We start from the raw sequence: 18,925 nt of genomic DNA on the forward strand, positions 1-18,925 counted from the left end.
GAGGTAATGATGCAGTTTGGTTCAAAATCTTGTAAACTATCAGAAAAACCAATAAAATGTAGTACTTTGTTCTAGAAAGCCGGAGAAAATCCACTTTTTCGTGAAATTTTAACACGTAGCCTTAAGGGCGGGACAACTTTGACACGCGTTTTTCTCGGCTTGGTGTTTTTGCATATGGGACGGACACGATTAGAGCGGCAGTTCAGGCAAACCAAAAAAAAGCTGGCAAACTGTCAAAAAGTTTGTTTGCGAGTTTGTTTGTTTGTCCTAAACCATTCAGCCAAGACTTCTTCCTATTTGAATTGAAGATTTAGTGCAAATCTTTTACTCTAATTTTCCATCAACCAGTGAAACAAAATCTATTTCAAATGCACGTTAAAACAATATATTTTCTTTAATAAAACTCACACTGCTGCGCTGCGCCGGGTTGAAACATAAAACCTGATATATCTATTTCTCTACCTAATACAAATGGTTTTAAAAACTGAGCACACAAACACACATTGCACAAAAAACTCGAGCCTCTCTTGCCAGTAAACGTAATGCACGCCCCTGACTAACCTTACACAGTAAGTAACAAAATATGCTTTCGTGAACAACGGCGACAGCGATTACGACGACGACGACGACGGCTGACTGACTATTACGACGACTATATTACATTACACCCTTTGCGAGGAGGTTGGACACCGTTCCTACGTTAGAAAGGGCGACGATGCCATGCCACTGCCGATGGCGAGTGCCTTCTTGCTAATCTTCTGGTTGATGAACCGCGAGTACAGCGATCCACCCGGGTTGCGGCGCGTCGGTCCGCGCGGAATGTGGTAGGTTGTCTAAAAATGACGAAGGTTTGAATGATTTTCTTTTGGATGGGTTTTTTGGTTTACCTTGTTCTCGTGTGGAAACAGCATCGTGATGCACCGCGAATAGTTCTCCAGCTGCATCGCGGTGATTTTTGTGTCGTGAGCCATGTGGTAATCTATCATGATGGCCGTCAGCTGACTCTGGAAGGACTTTTCCAGGGTGGCCAACTCGGCGGAATGTAGAATCATGCGACCTACGCTACAGCTGGCTAGAATGTCCCGCAGAACTTCGGTAGTCATTGGCCAGCTGAACTGCTTGTAGTCGATGTTTGGTGGCACTTTGTTTGGTTTGACGACCAGCTCGGGCGTCGTGGCCGGTGTCACAACTCCCAGCTGGTCTATCGGACCGTGGAACTGACCCCGGGAACACTTGGGACCGGTTCCATTGCACCCGTTGCCATCGTGCTCACCGGAACGCTTCCTGAACGCCATCACTCGGAGACTTCTCATGGGCAAGCCAAGTTCGATTCGCCACAGCATCAACGCTTCCCGGAAGTGAACCTTTGGCCCCAGTGGGCGATTCTCGAACAGCACGTCCACGTCCTCGAAGCGCATCTTCTTCAGACATTCAACGTCGATCTGTTGAGCTAAAAAATCCAAAAATCAAAACTTAAAGTCCACCCCAAAAAAGCAAAATCCTTCCAAAAAAAAAATACCTTCCAGCAGTGCCACCGTGTCCTCGGACAACCCCAGCCGGTTCAAGCACAGTCCCCTCAGGTCACCATCCTGGCCGGTGATTCCGTTCAGCAGCTCGGCGTCCTCGACGGCGTAGAACGGTTCGCTTTTGATGATCAAATGGTCCAGCTTTTCGACCATGATATCAAAAACAAAGATTTCACCTCGCCACAAGAATTGGGCGACCGAATGACTACAACAGTTACGCGCCTATGTATCTGCTACTGAATGAAACTCTGTTATGGCACTGACACATAAAGGGGCTGACCTCTGAGCTGGGAGTATAAACCAGAGAGAGCGCGCGCAATCGCCAGAGAGAGAGCGTGTAAAACTGCCGTAGCAACCACCTGGTCAGCATTAGAAGGCTGGAGAGGGTCGCGCGAATGTACAGTTATTGGTGGAGGGTTAAAGAGGAAACGAATATAAACAAGACTTGCCTATCAATGTGATGGTGGCAAGCTTGAATGAGCATTGGGAAAAGCGAGGTAGGATCGTTTTCGTGAATGGTTACGGTGTATTGGAGTTTTAATGATAGAACTTTTGTTAATTGAATCGGAAAAAATACAAAAAAAAAGTTCAGACTAGGAATTGATAACTAGGAATAGAACCAATACCATCTGTACCAGATTCTCAACGCCATTACCCCAGAGACGTGCTCCACTTTTGTAAGGGGATAAGGAAAAATCTCCACGTTATCCTCAAATACGTTTCGCTTGGAATAAGAAGGGTTTTGGGAAGGAATAAGGTCTAGGATACGCCCTAAGCAAGCGTTACAACCAATGCCATAATATGTTTAAAGACAAAAAAAATAACAAGACATGAAAAAGATAATACAAAAAAACGTTACTTTATCCACCTTAAGGTGGTTCATGCCTTCCTCACATTAATATACTTTTTATATGGTTATCAAATCTTCAATCTTTAAGGCTCAACGGAAAGGTCTTTTGATTACACATCTTATGATGGGTCGCTTGATGGATCCGCTTATCTATTTATCAAAATTTCTGAGATCCGGCCTCAAAAAAGTGTATGAATAACACTTAAGTGCTAATAACTTTTGATAGGGTTATCAGATCTTCGAATTTTTTCACTCGTTGGAAAGGTCTTGTGATTACCTATCCAATTATTGGTCGCATGCTAGATCCGGACAACGTTCCGATGAAAATATCTGAGATTCGGCATAAAAACAAGTGTATAAATAACACTTAAGTGCTAAAAACTTGTGATAGAGTTATCAGATCTTCAATGTTTTGGGCTCGTTGGAAAGGTCATTCTAAAAATGTACAACATGACTAACAAAAACCACCGTTTTAACGATCTCTCGTACTTTCTTCAAAATGGGTTTTGTATCATAACTTTTGAAGTACTTTACTAAACTTCATAATTTTCAATAGGGACTTATGGGACACCAAGATGAATCGGTCCAAATCGGTTCAGCCAGTTTTGAGCCAGTTTCAAACATTAAATTCGAGTTCTATGACCCCATTTTAGATAAATTTGAGTTGTTGATTGCCCTTTATCATACTAAATATATTTTTTCCGTATTTCAACCCCGTCTTTTGGCCGCCATCTTGGTTTAAAAAATTCTACATCACTTTAGAGCATGTTTGGGGTCATACTCAAGCTTAACAATCAAAAACAAAACAGCGAAAAAAAAAATCGTTATTCGATTACCCGAAGATTTGATTATACCTACAAAGTGTTTTTTTTCCAATAAATTCCAAGAGTTCTATAAATTTGTTAATAAAATTTTCATTGCATAAACTTTTGAAATTATAATACTTTAGCATTTTGCATATGTTTTACTGGTCGAACTTATGATCAATAGTGTTTGACGGACGAATTGTTCTTGGAATGGCTCTTGATCCTTGAAATTATATTTTTGAAACTGTCAAAAATACATATTGATTTCAGATTAAAAATGGCTATCAAATAGTAGTTTATGCAACAAGTTGCAAAAAGAGGATTTTTTCAGCACGAGTCGTACATTTATCCAACAAGGTTCACCGAGTTGGATAAATACGACGAGTGCTGAAAAAATCAAGTTTTGCAACGAGTTCCATACAACATTTTTTGCAATTTCTAAAAACACCCATTGAGTGAAATTTTAAGTCGAATTTTCATGTATTTTGTCAATAAATCGTTTAAATCAAAAAAATGTTGAAAAGTGTTACTTTTCGAAACAAGTGCTGAAAAGTTCAACTTTTCAGCACCCATTTCAGTGCTGAAAAGTAGAACTTTTCAGCATTTATTTTGAAAAGTGTTGCTATTCGATTCTGTTATTTTTTGTACAGAAAAGTAGGCTATTTCGTCGTTCAAGAATGACAGGAAAAGTAAGTAATTTCACGACGGAATTGCAAAATAGTAGTTTATGCAACAAGTTGCAAAAAGAAGATTTTTTCAGCACGAGTTGTACATTTATCCAACGAGGTTTACCGAGTTGGATAAATACGACGAGTGCTGAAAAAATCAAGTTTTGCAACGAGTTGCTTACAACATTTTTTGCAATTCCGAAAAACGCTTCTTTAATGGAATTTTATGTCAAATATTCAAGTGTTTAGTAAATTCATCGTTCAAAGCAAAAAAATATTGAAAAATGTTACTTTTTGGTACTAGTGTTGAAAAGTTTAACTTTTCAGCACCCATTTCAGTGCTGAAAAGTAGAACTTTTCAGCACTGGTATTGAAAGGTATTAATTTTCCATTCAGTTATTTTTGGTAGGAAAAAGTAGGCCGTTTCGTTTCTCCAGAAGGACAGGAAAAGTTGACAGTTTCACAGTGGAATTGCAAAAATGATATTTTTATAATTCAGTCCAGGCTCGTTTATTCGAAGGCCTCCCAAAAAATTCACTTCGCATAGTCGAATCACGAAAAAAATATTTTCGTGATTCGTAAGTAGTACCCCTTAGTACCCCTAAGCTACTCAAAAACTATTCAGAATTTTTAAATCCAAGATGGCGGTGAAGAAAGATTTAAAAAATCTTTTTTTTGTGAAAGGCAATCAACTGTTCAAATTTGACTAAAAAAAGGTCGCCGAACTCGAATTTGATGTTTAAAATGAGAAAATTAAAAAATATGTTTTTTTCGATTATCCGAAGTCAAATACAAACATTATCGAACTTCGGATAATCGAGTCTGGACTGAATGATAAAATGTCACTACGTTGTGGTTTTCTGTAACTTTGAAAATAGAATCCATAATTTCGATGATTTCAACAATCAAAAATGATGGCTAATTTGTAGGGTTAGTGAATTTTCGCGATTTCGTAGACAGCGTGAAATTCGTGAAATTTGATGATTTCCGCGAAATCTCGTGAAATTTAGCTTTATTTGTCTAATCAATGCTTAAACATGAATAAACTTTTTATTTTATTACTTTGAAATTGTGGTATGGACAACAATATGATTTGCTGCAATATTTAAAAAGAAATGAATGCTATGAATACTTAAATTATGAAAATAAAAATCAATAAAACGCATTCTCTAAAAATGTTGTGAAAATAAGACTACCATTAAAAAAATATTGTTAATCAGATATTTTTAGAACATTGCAGTTTTTTCTGAGTTAAATTTCATTATACTTGACGATTTGGTTTGATGGTTCTCGTGGAATTTTAAAATTTGCACAATATCTATGAAGTTTTTAATTTTTTTTTTTTTTGAAGAATTGGTCACAGATTATTTTATTTTTACCGTTATTTTTTTGTCTTTTTAATGGGAGATGCAAACTTTCCAAAATATTTCTATCGGGCAAAATTTTGCAGGACATTAATTATTTTAATCATTTTGGCTAGACAAAACATAAATCTTGTATTGATATGAAATTCCATAAAATACAAAAAACAGAAGCAAATCGAAAAAAAATTGTGTTTATAAGTCGAATATGTTGAAAAAAATTATTGATGTTAAGGTTTCTTATTTATTATCATTTAATAAGATCGAACTGTTTTTTTTTCCAATGCCAGTTCTCGTATTCCGCTCTTAATATTTGTATTAGGTCTTGTTGAAAAAATATTGTTCTCACTTGACTAAAAAAGCAAAGAAATAAAGTAAAAATTTGACCAAATTTGTGCGTCAAATGCCATTTAATGGTCAACAAGTTTGTCCAACCGATCTTCGCCAAGCCTCCGAAATTCCACTACAAGCACATGGTGCTAAAATTAAGTCCGTTATCATCGTCATATAGACAACGCTGAACCGAAGCGAAACCACTACATCAGAACCCGATGTCCGCAAACACAAACCGGCTGAGCCAACGTAACGACCGAGTGGTCGTCGTCGTCGTGGGACGTTCTACGCACACTGCGCTGTCTTGTAGATACACTGCGAAATATATTCATAACTTGTTATTCAAGCGTAGACCGACCTCCGAGGGACTTTGCCTTCAAGCTGTATAGTTATCACCAACTCGCGGACTTATTTTTCAGTTCAGCACTTTATCGGTGTGCTTATCAATCAAACCCTCCCTCGGGGATCGCCGATTGACGACCAACAGAGTGTGCGTGAACCAGAGCTCCACAGTCCAGAACAGCACAACAGAGATGTCGATTCGCAACCTGACGACCGCGGCCCGCTTCCTGGCCAAGGGACTGCTGCGGCCAAAGCTGATCGGTGGAGTCGGCGCGCGATCGCTGTCCCACTACCCGATCGATGAGACGATTTTCGGGCTGACCGAGGAACAGCAGCAGGTAAGAAGTGCTGGAAGGAGGTAGCGTGTTTCAAGCAACAAGAGTTTCACTTTCGTTTCCAACCCCGCAAAACCAGTTACGTCAGACGGTGTTCAATTTTGCGCAGAAGGAGCTGGCGCCGTTCGCTCAGGAGATCGACAAGCAGAATGAGTTCAAGTGAGTTCGGGTGGCCTTGAGATGAAGCGGTTCTTGAACTTGATGTATGTATGAATTTGTAGGGACCTGCGTAACTTCTGGAAGAAGATGGGTGACCTGGGGCTGTTGGGACCGACCGTAAAGCCGGAGTACGGTGGCCTCGGGGGATCCTACCTGGACCACTGCATCATCAACGAGGAACTGTCCCGTGCCAGCGGTTCGATCGCGTTGTCCTACGGTGCCCACTCGAATCTGTGCGTGAATCAGATCCACCGTAACGGAACCGAAGAGCAGAAGACCACGTACCTGCCGAAGCTGATCAGCGGTGAGCACATCGGTGCGCTGGCCATGTCCGAGCCTGGTTCCGGCAGCGATGTCGTTTCCATGAAGACTCGTGCCGACAAGAAGGGCGATTACTACGTGCTGAACGGCAGCAAGTTCTGGATCACCAACGGCCCAGACGCGGACACGTACATCATCTACGCCAAGACCGACCTGAGCGCCAAGCCTCAGCACGGCATCACGGCCTTCATCGTTGAACGGGACACGCCCGGCTTCACACAAGGCCCCAAACTGGACAAGCTGGGCATCCGTGGCAGCGGAACCTGTGAACTGATCTTCGAGGACGCCAAAGTCCCCGCCAAAAACATCCTCGGCCAACTCAACAAGGGCGTGTACGTGCTCATGTCCGGTCTCGACTACGAGCGTCTCGTCCTGGCCGCCGGCCCCGTCGGTCTCATGCAAGCCGCTTGCGACGTTGCCTTCGAGTACGCCCACAGCCGCAAGCAGTTCAACACCCGCATCGGCGAGTTCCAGCTGCTCCAAGGCAAAATGGCCGACATGTACACCACGATGAACGCCTGCCGGGCGTATCTCTACTCGGTGGCCCGGTCCTGTGACCTCGGCAAGGCCAACCCCAAAGATTGTGCCGGTGTGATCCTGTACTGCGCGGAGAAGGCGACCCAGGTTGCGCTGGAGGCGATCCAGATTCTCGGTGGAAACGGGTACATCAACGACTATCCAACCGGAAGGATCATGCGCGACGCTAAGCTGTATGAAATTGGTGCTGGTACGTCCGAGATTAGACGGATGATCATCGGGCGGGCGCTGAACAGCGAGTACAAGTAGGGGGATCGTCGTCGACCAGTGAATCGTGATTACTCAGAAATCCGCGCAACGCGGAATCGGAACTAATGTGCATTTATGAATTGTGCCTTTCTAACGTAACTTTTTTGTATATGTAAATGGTAAAAGAAGCAACTTCTTTGGATTATTTTGTTTTGTAGGAATAAAGGTGACCTTTTGGTATTAAAGTAAAATAATTCAAATGTTTGTATTGAGTTTTATAAGCCCTACCATGACTGTCCATAAATTAAACTTTGTACAATATTCATTGAGCTCAAATTATCCATTTGGATTTGGATTTGGAAACATTTAATCAAAGATGGCGACCACAATGGCGGTGGAATATTAAAAACATATTAGAACAATAAAAAAAGGCACGAATTTTACAGATAAAAGACCGCTGAACTCGAATTTTAAATGACAACAATGAACAAAAATAAAAACTTTTAAAAATAAAACTGGAAATCCTTAAAACTTGAAAACTTCATAACTCCAAAACTTAAAAACATGAAGCTTGAAAAAAATGAATAAAATCTCAAAATACTAGAAATACGTGAAAAGCTTGAACAACGTGAAAAACTTGAAAATCTTAAAAGCTTAAAAATATAAAAAGTTGAGACTTGAAAACTTTAAAAAAATCAAAAGCTCGAAAAACTTGAAAACCTTAAAAAAAACTTGAAAACTTTAAAAACGTAAAAAACTTTTTTTTAAACTTGAAAAAATTTAAATCCTTAAAATAAATTTTAAAAATTGGAGAGCATGAGCATGAGCATAAGCATGAGCATGAGAGACCACCCATGGTTGTCCTTCTCCGTTGCTGAACAGGACCGTAATATCCTATCAATACAACTGACCATACGCTTAAACGATCTAATGGTGTTTCCCTTATCAACAGCATGTATGAATGCGTTGAAAAGATAAAACACCAAGATCATTAAAACTAGATCTGAAGAAAATAGGTAACAGTCATTGGCCACCAACGGCGCCCGCCATGTCAGTTTGTAGATCTCGGGGGGATTGGGACGGGAATGTTAGTTAACACAGGTTGCTACAAAGGATGGGTTCTATACGATATCCACACCCCCACGTGTGCCGGAAAACTACTTCTACTTGGGATTTTGTTAGTGGGAAAGGGTAATGGCCAGGATTCATCATAGAGGATGATGATGCGACCCAATAATCAATAAATTTTGTTTAATGATGTGATGTATTATGCATTCTCAAGGCAAACAGTCGGAGGATGCGGATGAGATTATTCCCGGTTATTTGGTGTTGAGTTTAGCATAAATCATTTAATCTTAGACAGCCGGCTGTGGAAAGATAAAACCAAATAAAATGCGAAAACGCGAAACCGCCTGGACCAAAAAACACACACACAATCGGGGGGAAAACAAAGACGGAAACGGCAACGAAAATCCGGCGTGTTGACCGCGACGCGCACCGTTCGAATTCTCCAAAGCAACCAAATTTTAAAAATTGGAGATCCTGAAAAATTTTAATGGCTTAAAAAACTTCAATGACTTAAGACACTTGAAAATCTCGTAAAAAAATCTTGAAGACGTGAAAACTTTTAGAAACCTAAAAAACTTGTTTTTTTTAATAAAAAAAATAAAAAATTGGAAAACCCCAAAAACTTGGAAAACCTGGAAAGTTATAATTTAAAAAAAAATCTTGAAAACATGATTATTTAAAGAAAATTAAAACTTCTAAACATGAAAAAAAAATTCAAAACTTGAAAACCTACAAAAATGTGAAAACTTAAAAAACTTGAATAACTTGAAAATCTGAACAAAAACTTGAAAACTTAAAAAACTTGAAATAACCAGAAAAAAAATAAAATAAAATAAAACTTGAAATATTTTTAAAAGAATCAAACTTGCAAAACAATTAAACATGAAAAAACTTTAAAAAATTAAAAACACTTGGATAACTTGAAAAATTGAAAACTTCTAAATATAGAACAAAGAATACAAAAACTTTGAAAAATTTATAGTCTTGAAAAAATTGAAAAATTTTAAAACTAAGAACACTTGAACAAAAAACCTTGAAAACATGAAAATTTACATAACTTACTCACCTGAAAAATTCGATTTAAAAAAAAAACACTTGAAAACCTGAAAAACTTTAAAAAAAATAAAACTTGGAAAACTTCTATACATAAAAACTTGAATAACATTAAAATAAAAAAAAAACTTGAAAACTTAAAAATCTTTCAATAACCTGAAAAAACTTAAATAAAATTTATAGCCTGAAATAAAAAAAAAACTTGGAAAACTTTTAAACTTGATTTTTTTTCAAAAACTGAAAAACTTAAAAAAAGGAACTTTTTTAAAGCTTGAAAAACTCTAAAAACTCAAAACAAAAAACCTTGAAAATACAAAACTTTTAATAACCAAAAAACTTGATTTTTTTTAAACTTGAAAACTTGATACACATAAGAAAGAATTAAACCTGGAAAACATTAAACAAAACCTTAAAAACTTAACTAATTTGAAAATCTAAAAAAACTAAAAAACTTGGAAAAAGTAAAAACCTGAAAAAAAATTAAAAAAAAAACTTGAAAAACTTCTAGACCTGAAAAAATTAAAAAAAATGAAAACTTGAAAAAAATAATAAAACAGTTAGAACAACTTAAAACTCTTGAATAACTTAAGAATCCATAAAAAAAACATGAAAATCTGAAAAATCAAAAAAATAAAACTTTGAACAAATAAAAATTAAAAACTTTGAACAAATAAAAATTAAAAACTTTGAACAAAAAAAAAAATAAAAACTTTAAGAACTTGAAAAACGTGAAAAACTTGAAAAACCAGTAAAATTTGAAAGCTTGCTTTTGAAACATGAAACATTTTTTTTAACTTGAAAACTTGATAAAATTTAGAAAAAATAAAGCATGAAAAACTCAATTAACTTGAAAAACTCGATAAACTTGAAAATCTAAAAATAAATAGAAAACTTGGAAAACTTTAAATAGGTAAGCTAAAACACTTGATAAAAAACCTGGAAATCCGAAATCTAAAGAAAACTGAAGCTTGAAAAACTTCTGAACTTGAAAAAATTAAAAACTTGGAAAACCTGAAAAATAATTGAAAAGCTTGAACAAGTGAAAATCTAGAGAAAAAAAAAACATTAAAATCCGAAAAATTTAAAAAATATAGCTTGGAAAATATCAAAACTTTGATCAAAAAATTAAAAATTTTAAGTACTTGAAAAAATAGAAAAACCTGAAAAATTAGAAATTTCAAGCTATTAAAACTTCAAACACTTGAACAAAAAACCTTAACTTCGGAAGAAACCGGTCAAGAAAAATTTCAAATGGGAAGCAGCGGTAGCGAAAGTAAGCCAGAAAGGGTGAAGAAAAGCCCCAATAAAACGTTCCCTCTCTTTTGTTCTGCCGTTCTTGAAGCTGTTTCTTGACCCCCTTTCTTTTGAACATTATACCGGCCCTAAAACATGAAAAAATAACAAAACTATTACCTGAAAAACTTGATTGGAAAACTTCTATGTAGTTTGAAAAACTTTAAAAAAATATGATTATAAGATCGTCCAATTTCGGATATACATACCTACAATTGCTCTAGTTTAATTTTTATCTGGTCACTAATTGAAACTGTTAAATCTCAAGTTAACCAAAGCTTTAGAAGAGAAAAAATGACTCGTTTTATGCGTTTAATGTTTATTATGTGCTTGATACAGATAACTTAGCTAGGCGTACAACTTAATATCTTTAAATATCTTGGAATATAGTGAAGCAGTAAACATCTTAAATTGTATCATCAAAGAAGCTGTTCAGCATTGCCGTCACATCCGTTGGTCGATATTTAACGTACTTTTCCGGATTCTTGCTAAACTGCACCTCGGAATATCTGCAATAAAAATAGGTTTTGAATTTTGTACTATTTTTATCAATTGACCTCACTTACATCTCAAAGAACGCATTGTACTGCGGAACGATATGCTCCGTATTGTCCCGCTTGATCCCCTCCCTCAGCAGCACATCCGGCACGGAGACGGCCCTCTGCGTTCGCACCACCTCATCCAGCTCCTTGTTGAACGACGAAAAGCGCTCCTTGATGATTGCGCGCTCCTTGTCCTTAACGCGTCCACTCACCGGCCGTGGGAGATCCTCGAGCGGACCAATGTTCGCGAGCAGTTTGGACCAGGAGCTGAGGTAGGCTTTCTTGAGGTCCTGGATCATTCGCTGGTAGCGTTTCTCGCAGTCATGCTCGGTGAGGGCAACGATGTCGATCTGGTTGGAGCGTTGGAGGGATTTGAGGATGTAGTGCGTGTTGTTGAGCTTGAAGAGTTGCTTGGTGGCGACGTCGTTGTACTGTTCGGATTTGGTGGCGATGGTGTAGTTGAGTTCGCCGAGCACCTTGCGCACGTAGATTCCGAGCAGGGCTTTGTTCTTCTGCTCGACGGAGACCGTTTTGTGGGACGCGATGCGGTCCAGATCGTTGGTGTAGGTTTGCTCGAGCTGGAGAATGCTGCCGATGGTGTCGCAGTGTTCTTGGAGTTGTTCGAGGAACCAGATGGTGTTGGAGGTGAGTTCGTAGACGGTGGCGTCTTTCGGGACGTTGGAGCCTCCGCCGTAGCTGATGGTGCTCGAGCTCATGCTGACCATGCCGCCACCGCCGGCGTCGTTCTTGACCCCGTCGATGAACTGTTCGAGCGCTTTTGATCCGGTTTGCTGGAGTTTGCTCAGCACTCCGCTCAGTTGTTGACGCTGGGCTGAGTCGCAGATTTTGTCGATATCCGGCTGAAGGATCTGCACGTGTTTCAGCGCGGAGAAGATGCCCAACGCCGCGGACCATTCCTTACGACTGATGCTTCTCAACACCCGGCCGGTGATCGCTTCCGCGTCTTTGACCACCATCTCGATCGAAGCTTGCGAGAGTCGCGAGAACACTTCGTTGTGACGCGTACTCGGAATGATATCGTTGAGCAGTTGGCGCTCCCAAACGAGCAACTTCTGAAGTCCCAACAGCAGCACCAGGTACTTTTCCAACTCCTGATCGTTGTCGCTGCCGTACTCTTCCGCCGCCAGGATGTCCCCGAAGGAGGAGTTTTTGCGCATGGCCAGGCCGGCCGATTGGCCAAGCGTCTGAGACGCCTTCATGAACATTTTGTTGGCTTTGCGCTCGAAGCTGCGAAAGAAAGTGCAAAATTAGACTCGATGGAGTGTGAAAAGCGACAAAAAAAACTTTTGCCCCGAGTGAGGCTCGAACTCACGACCTTAAGATTATGAGACTTACGCGCTGCCAACTGCGCCATCGAGGCTTGTGACTGAAGGTCACGCTAAATGCGCTGGGGTGAACTTTGGCGACCAACATTTGAAAAGGTCTGATTTAATTTTACTTCAGCTAATTGGATCTTTTAGCTGCCAATTAATTTATTTTTTCCGTGTTCATGACGAAGTATTGAGCTAATATTGTTGCAAATCTTGACTATTTTTAGATTGTGCTTTTCTTCGCTAATTTTCAGATTTTCAATTTAATTTTCCATAATTTTTAAACAAAATGACATGGAACTTATCGAAATAGAACTTTCAAGATTTTAAAAAACTCTCGTGTACAAGCTTGAAAAATTTGATTAAATATTCTAAAAAAATACTCACATTTGCTGCAACCGTGCAGAGGTGCTCTTCTTCACGCCCGCATCCGACGCCCTCCCGTAGTACCGCGCCGACTTGAGCGGTTCGTTGCCCCAGCTGCCGCTCTTCTGGTGGTCCTTCAGGTTTTGCAACGACCGCATAATCACCTCCGACCGTTCGTCCCCGTAGATCTGCACGTACTCCCGCCTCAGATTGTTGTCCAACCACTGCGCAATCACGTTCAACTCTGCGAAACAAGCTCCCCAGTTAAAACAAGAAGGCATTTAACACAACGGTCACATACGAACCGTCCCGGGTGCTCGTCGGCAGCTGTTTAATCGAGGGGCAGTCCTCGTTCGACGAGTCCTCCTCGATGTAAATCAAATCCAGCAGATCCACCGGACGCATCGGAACGCTGTGCTTCTTCAGAAGCGACTTCAGATGGTTGTTCAGCGTTTCGCACCCGTTGTTGAACAGGCTGGTCACGTTCTCCAGCTCCACGCTCTGCGGGTTGTTGTTCAGGAAGTAATCCTTGGCCTTCTTGAGCTTGTTCAGCCCGTCCAGGAAACCGGAAATGTTCCCCTCCGACGGTCCTTGATGGATCAGATTGCAAACGTCCTGGGAGGCATCATAGTGCGATAGAACCTGCTCCATGCAGTTTAGGGTGGAGTCCAGGTCTGGAAGTAGAAAGTACCGTTAATTATTCCGAACGCAGAAATTAAACCAAACTTGCTTTGCTGCTGCTTCTGCAGATTCTTGGTGACATTGTACACGGGCAGGATGGTCTGCTCCAGCTTTCCCAGACGTTGCTCGAAGGAATTTAGAATTTTGGACATGGACTGCGTCAGCTCGGAATACTTTTCCATCCGGTCCTTCAGAAGGGCTTGATTTGTTTTCTCCTAAAAAATCATTCAAAAGTCGTAAATTTGAAAAATTGATTGCATAAACAAAACCTTACCTTTTCTAATTTTGTCTCAATTTGTAAAGTATTTTCCAAAGTCCCCATTTTGACCGTCTTTTCACGTAAAGATTAGAGTTTTGAAAAATCAATCAGCAATTTTGATGACGAATTCCAAGCTGTCAAAAGTCGCGATCACAACAAAACGTAAACCACCCACTTTCTCCACCTTCGGAATCAAAATCATGAATGAAGTGGGCGCGAAACCTTACAACAGTCGGCTTCTTACAAAACATCTGTCAATCGTCGGAATCAAAACAAACGTGACGCAAACGTCAAACCCGACAAGAAATCCATCGCGTAACTTTTATTTCTCGCATTTCCACGCAAATTTTACTCAAATTACAGAAAATTATGAGTTTTCTCGCGTCCAGAGTGTTGTTCCGGTCGGGGAGCGTTCTGCTGAGCCGGCAAGCTTCAAGCAAAGGTGCAGCGGGAGCAGTGGCGGGAAAGTCGAAAGAAAAATGGGACCTCCTTGCCGGTGTGCTCGTGGAACGGCTTCCCGTGGTCACGAAAACGATGGAACCGATCGAGGCGAAGTTTAAGGTAAAAACATCATTAAACATCCCGAGGAAGACCACCAGAAATCCCGATGCGAGACGCGTTATCTCAACTAGACCTTGATGTTCTCTATCCGATCTATCAGTTCCTCTTAGATTCCAAAATAACCATTTAGTTTTTCTTCAGTAAGTTTTCCTCCAGTTAGTTTTCCTTCAGTTAGTATAACTCGCCTTCACACAAAGCCGTCGTTTCTGGTATGCACCGGAAGCAAAGCAAGATCGCCCCAGCAGCTGGACACCGAGTTGCGGCGGAGGACAAAAGCAAAGGCCAGCAGAGCCAACCAAGACCCAGAAATTGGGCTAAAGCCCTATGTAAATTTTTATGTACAACGGTAGAAAACACGATTTAAAACCACGTCTGATCACTTTTTTCTATTTTAACGCAAAAAAAATATTGGCAAGGCAACATTTTTTCGATAGATCAACTATGGTTCCCTTGGAAAGAGCTGTCAAGTAGGACCTTTTCTGTCAAGAAGGATCGCTAGGTTAATTTTTCAAAATTGATTTAAAAATCCATTCTAAACTCTTTGTGGTCGATCAAGAAAAATAAGCTTTATCGCTGTAAACAATAATATCAGCAATCTAAGCTTTATTTTAGGACCCAATTTAGAAAAATATATTTTTTTAAACATTCAAAAGATCCAAAAAAAATCAAATATCGAAAAAAAACTAAGAATTGAAAATTGAGAAATTTATAAATATTAAAATTTTGAAATTCAAAAATCCTAAAAACTAAAAAAATGTGAAAATCAAAGATTTAAAAAAAAATAATTCAGATATTTTTTAATTGGTGGCAGTTTTAATATTTAAGAATTTCAGAAATTTTACAATTTTCAAATTAAAAAAAAAACATAAAATATAAATTTAGGAAAATATATATTTTTTAAACATCCAATTTAAAAAATCCAAAATCCAAATGAAATCCAAAAAAGTAATACTAGAGTTTTTTTCTGTAGGTCCTATAAACATATGATAGACAATAGTTTATAGGACCTTTTAAAAAAATAAACTATTAAAAAATCTGAAAATAAAAAAATAGATAAAATCAAATTCAGAATTTAAAAAAAATCAGAATTCCAAGGATCCGAAGAAAATCTGGAGTTTTTTTTTTTCAAAAAAGGTCCAACAAACCAAATTTCAAGTTTTTGCATTTTGGGTGTTTTTGAAACCGCATTGAGTCAGGGGTATTAAAAAAAACCCAAAAAGCAAAAACCAAGGCAAAAACTGAAAATTTGGTTTATTGGACCTATTCAAAATTTCACTCCGAATAATAGAATCACGATATTTTTTAATTGGGTCTCTAAACCTAAATTATGACTCAAAAGTTGCTCCAAAATTACTTGATGGTGGCAAAAATAACGACATTTTTTTAATTTAAGAATTTAAGAATTTAAGAATTTAAGAATTTTTTGAATTTAAGAATTTAAGAATTTAAGAATTTAAGAATTTAAGAATTCAAGAATTTAAGAATTTAAGTTTAAGAATTTAAGAATTTGAGAATTTAAGAATTTAAGAATTTAAGAATTTAAGAATTTAAGAATTTAAGAATTTAAGAATTTAAGAATTTAAGAATTTAAGAATTTAAGAATTTAAGAATTTAAGAATTTAAGAATTTAAGAATTTAAGAATTTAAGAATTTAAGAATTTAAGAATTTAAGAATTTAAGAATTTAAGAATTTAAGAATTGAGGAATTTAAGAATTTAGAATTAAGAATTTAAGAATTTAAGAATTTAAGAATTTAAGGATTTAAGAATTTAAGAATTTAGAAATTTTAGAACTTAAGATTTTATTTAAGATTTTAAGAATTTAAGATTTAAAGATTTTTTTTATTAATTTTTAACAAATTTAAACAAAATTAAAAAAAATACAGGGTGTGTACAATGTGTCAATAACATCTTCATATATTGGTAATCTCCGTCCACGGATTTGTGGAAATGATATTTTAAGAGAAAAATAAATTAATCAGCCATGAAGAAAAATTGAAATTTAGTTTCGCAATTAAGAAAATTTTAACATATTATTCTTTAAAAAACTTATTAATGTTGGAAGAAATATTATTTTATTATTACTTATTTTATTAATATTACTCAATAAAATTTAAAAACAAAAACTTTAAAATTCTTCCAAACTGTAAAAAAAAATGTAAACTAGGGCAAATTGGGACAGCGAAATATTGTTTTTGGCTTGACGTTTACAGAGCTACAAAATTATGTCTTCCATTCCTAGTTTAAATTCCTATATAAAAAAAACTGCTCTCTGCATTTCAACAGTTGTCCCTATTCACCCAGTTGACGGCTTTTAGAATCTGAAACCTAAACCTACTTACCTTCCTCCCGTTTTTTCAGTCCATCCTGGACCAGATCGAGTTCGAAAACAGCCTCAAATCGAACCACGAGCTGCGCAAGGAAACGGAAAAGCGCCAAGCCGAGCTGCTCAAGGCGGGCAAAATCGACCTGGACTCGGAAGCGCTCAAGCAAACCGCCCAAGATCTGGAGGACGCGTACAACGACGAGCTGAGCAAGTTCAAGCCGGCGCCCCGCCTGACCGAAGCGGACCGGAAGGGCGATCTGTGCTCGCTGGAGCGAAAGTTGGAGGAAACGTTGGTGCTGCTGGCGGAACAGAAGCTTGGGGGAAAGAGTTACTATTTGCTTCCGCAGGGGCAGCTCGGTGCGGGGGAGACTTCGTTGCGGCAAACCGCGGAACGGGTGCTTCGCGAGACGGTTGGAGATTCGCTGCAGGTCACGTTCTACGGGAACGCTCCGGTTGGGTTTTACAAGTACAAGTACCCGGCGACGGCCAAGCGGGATGCCGTTGGGGCGAAGGTGTTTTTCTTCCGGTGCGTGCTCAAGGAAGGCAGTCCGAATGTGGGTGAAGGGAGTGTGAAAGTTCAGTGGCTTGACCAGGGAGAGCTGGCGAAGACGCTGCAGGAACCGTACTATCGAAGCGTTTCGCAGTTTTTGTTGTAGAGCTTGTTCTTTCGCTTAGTTGAAAATAAACCAAAACCATTTAAACTAACTTACACGCGAAGACGCCGATTTATTCCGAAATTTTCATGATTTTTATTTTAGGCCAGAACCGCTCGGCCTCCGTCGACGTCGATTCCGTTCGGGGTGTTGCGCCGTTTAACGACGTAGATTCTCTTGTTGGACATACAGATCGTGTAGCTGTGCTCTTCGTACGCGATTGAAATCTTCTGGCAAGAGCGCTTCTTGAACACTTCCGGGTCGACGCTGAAATAAAAAGAAAATTATAATTTCCTCATCAATTTCAAAACCTTCCAAATCTCACCTCTCCGTCAGCGACAGCAACCCGCTGATAATGTTCGCACTACGCTCATCGTTCTCCAACTCCCCTCCAGAAGCCAACACGGCCCCATCCTCCGACATGACCAGATAACCGATCTGGTCCGGAACGGGTCTTCCATCCAGATCCAGCATGATTTCAACCCGCTGAAATCGTTCACTCTCACCTGCGACCACGCAAACCGGAACCGCAACCGACGTAACTTCACCGAACGCGACGCTTCGATTGCTAGTCGACGTGGAACCAGCGGAGGAGGAGGACGAGGCACTTTGCAGGCTGAGCTGACCGATCCGGTTAAATTGTCAAATGAAAAAGTGCGTAAAAAGGCGAACCGCAAGCAGGAGCCAGTATTTTAGTGAACTCATCAAACGAATCGCGACCGGTGCTGCTGCTTGGGGAAGCCACTACGAAGATGTGGATGTGGAGGCGACGTGCCGGAAGTGTCTAGACAGAATCGATCCGCAACAGAGATTGGAAAATGATATCACTTTTTCTGGGCTGATTTGATTTGTTTTGGTTTTGATAATCAAAGGGCAGGGATTACAGAACCGCAACGGCATCGAGATTGAGCGTGGAGCACTACAACAGTTTGACAGCTTGATAGAGATGCAAGCCGGTATGATGCACTTAAACCCCGGGGGTTTGACACTAATCGAGAAATAAGGCAGGGGGAAATTTTATTTCATGCATGTTTTTGCTCAGCTCACAATGTGTTTCACAGAAAAAACGTTAACTTAATCCACCTTTAGGTGGTTGGTGCCTTCCTCACGATATTCTATTTTTTTTTCTAATCACAAAATTAAATTGTTTTAAGTGTTGATGTTCTCTTAAAATAACTGTAAATAGGGGCCAACTAAAATGATAGTTGAATAAAATAGGGCTGATGTTAAGGCAAGATGGTGGCAAAACTCGTGCGGCATTCGCGCGAGTTTCTTCAAAAAACAAACTCTGACAGCTTTGAGTGCGGCACTTAGTGCGGAACTAGCCCTCAAATGAACGTATAAACAGAAAGGATTGTAGCAAAAA

The 18,925-nt window shown here is 39.1% G+C and overlaps 5 protein-coding genes and 1 non-coding gene across 6 annotated transcripts; 2 read left to right on the forward strand and 4 right to left on the reverse strand.

Moving 5' to 3' along the window:
- Window positions 1-362: 362 nt before the first annotated feature.
- Window positions 363-1,798, reverse strand: LOC120415787 (uncharacterized). The gene is made up of 3 exons (XM_039577415.2): window positions 1,520-1,798; window positions 888-1,450; window positions 363-833 (listed from the first exon to the last, which is right to left on the reverse strand). The coding sequence occupies exons 1-3, from the start codon at window positions 1,677-1,679 to the stop codon at window positions 696-698; spliced, it is 861 nt and encodes a 286-aa protein (XP_039433349.1). The 5' UTR covers window positions 1,680-1,798; the 3' UTR covers window positions 363-695.
- A 4,041-nt stretch (window positions 1,799-5,839) lies between these two features.
- LOC120415802 (isovaleryl-CoA dehydrogenase, mitochondrial) lies at window positions 5,840-7,691 on the forward strand. Its single transcript, XM_039577427.2, has 3 exons — window positions 5,840-6,224; window positions 6,301-6,380; window positions 6,443-7,691. The coding sequence occupies exons 1-3, from the start codon at window positions 6,078-6,080 to the stop codon at window positions 7,485-7,487; spliced, it is 1,272 nt and encodes a 423-aa protein (XP_039433361.1). The 5' UTR covers window positions 5,840-6,077; the 3' UTR covers window positions 7,488-7,691.
- A 3,456-nt stretch (window positions 7,692-11,147) lies between these two features.
- LOC120415788 (exocyst complex component 7) lies at window positions 11,148-14,234 on the reverse strand. Its single transcript, XM_039577417.2, has 6 exons — window positions 14,036-14,234; window positions 13,811-13,976; window positions 13,386-13,754; window positions 13,102-13,324; window positions 11,408-12,631; window positions 11,148-11,350 (listed from the first exon to the last, which is right to left on the reverse strand). The coding sequence occupies exons 1-6, from the start codon at window positions 14,081-14,083 to the stop codon at window positions 11,248-11,250; spliced, it is 2,133 nt and encodes a 710-aa protein (XP_039433351.1). The 5' UTR covers window positions 14,084-14,234; the 3' UTR covers window positions 11,148-11,247.
- On the reverse strand, window positions 12,692-12,764 carry Trnam-cau (transfer RNA methionine (anticodon CAU)). Its single transcript has one exon. It is a non-coding gene; the product is annotated as a tRNA-Met (tRNA).
- Window positions 14,235-14,295: 61 nt separating the features above from the next.
- LOC120415789 (39S ribosomal protein L46, mitochondrial) lies at window positions 14,296-17,611 on the forward strand. Its single transcript, XM_039577418.2, has 2 exons — window positions 14,296-14,581; window positions 16,942-17,611. Exons 1-2 carry the CDS (start codon window positions 14,390-14,392, stop codon window positions 17,560-17,562), a joined length of 813 nt encoding a protein of 270 aa, XP_039433352.1. The 5' UTR covers window positions 14,296-14,389; the 3' UTR covers window positions 17,563-17,611.
- LOC120415790 (ragulator complex protein LAMTOR4 homolog) lies at window positions 17,602-18,479 on the reverse strand. Its single transcript, XM_039577419.2, has 2 exons — window positions 17,885-18,479; window positions 17,602-17,826 (listed from the first exon to the last, which is right to left on the reverse strand). The coding sequence occupies exons 1-2, from the start codon at window positions 18,031-18,033 to the stop codon at window positions 17,661-17,663; spliced, it is 315 nt and encodes a 104-aa protein (XP_039433353.1). The 5' UTR covers window positions 18,034-18,479; the 3' UTR covers window positions 17,602-17,660.
- Between the last annotated feature and the right edge of the window lie 446 nt (window positions 18,480-18,925).

The sequence above is a fragment of the Culex pipiens genome, chromosome 3, assembly GCF_016801865.2.
Source record: "Culex pipiens pallens isolate TS chromosome 3, TS_CPP_V2, whole genome shotgun sequence".
NCBI lineage: Eukaryota > Metazoa > Arthropoda > Insecta > Diptera > Culicidae > Culex > Culex pipiens.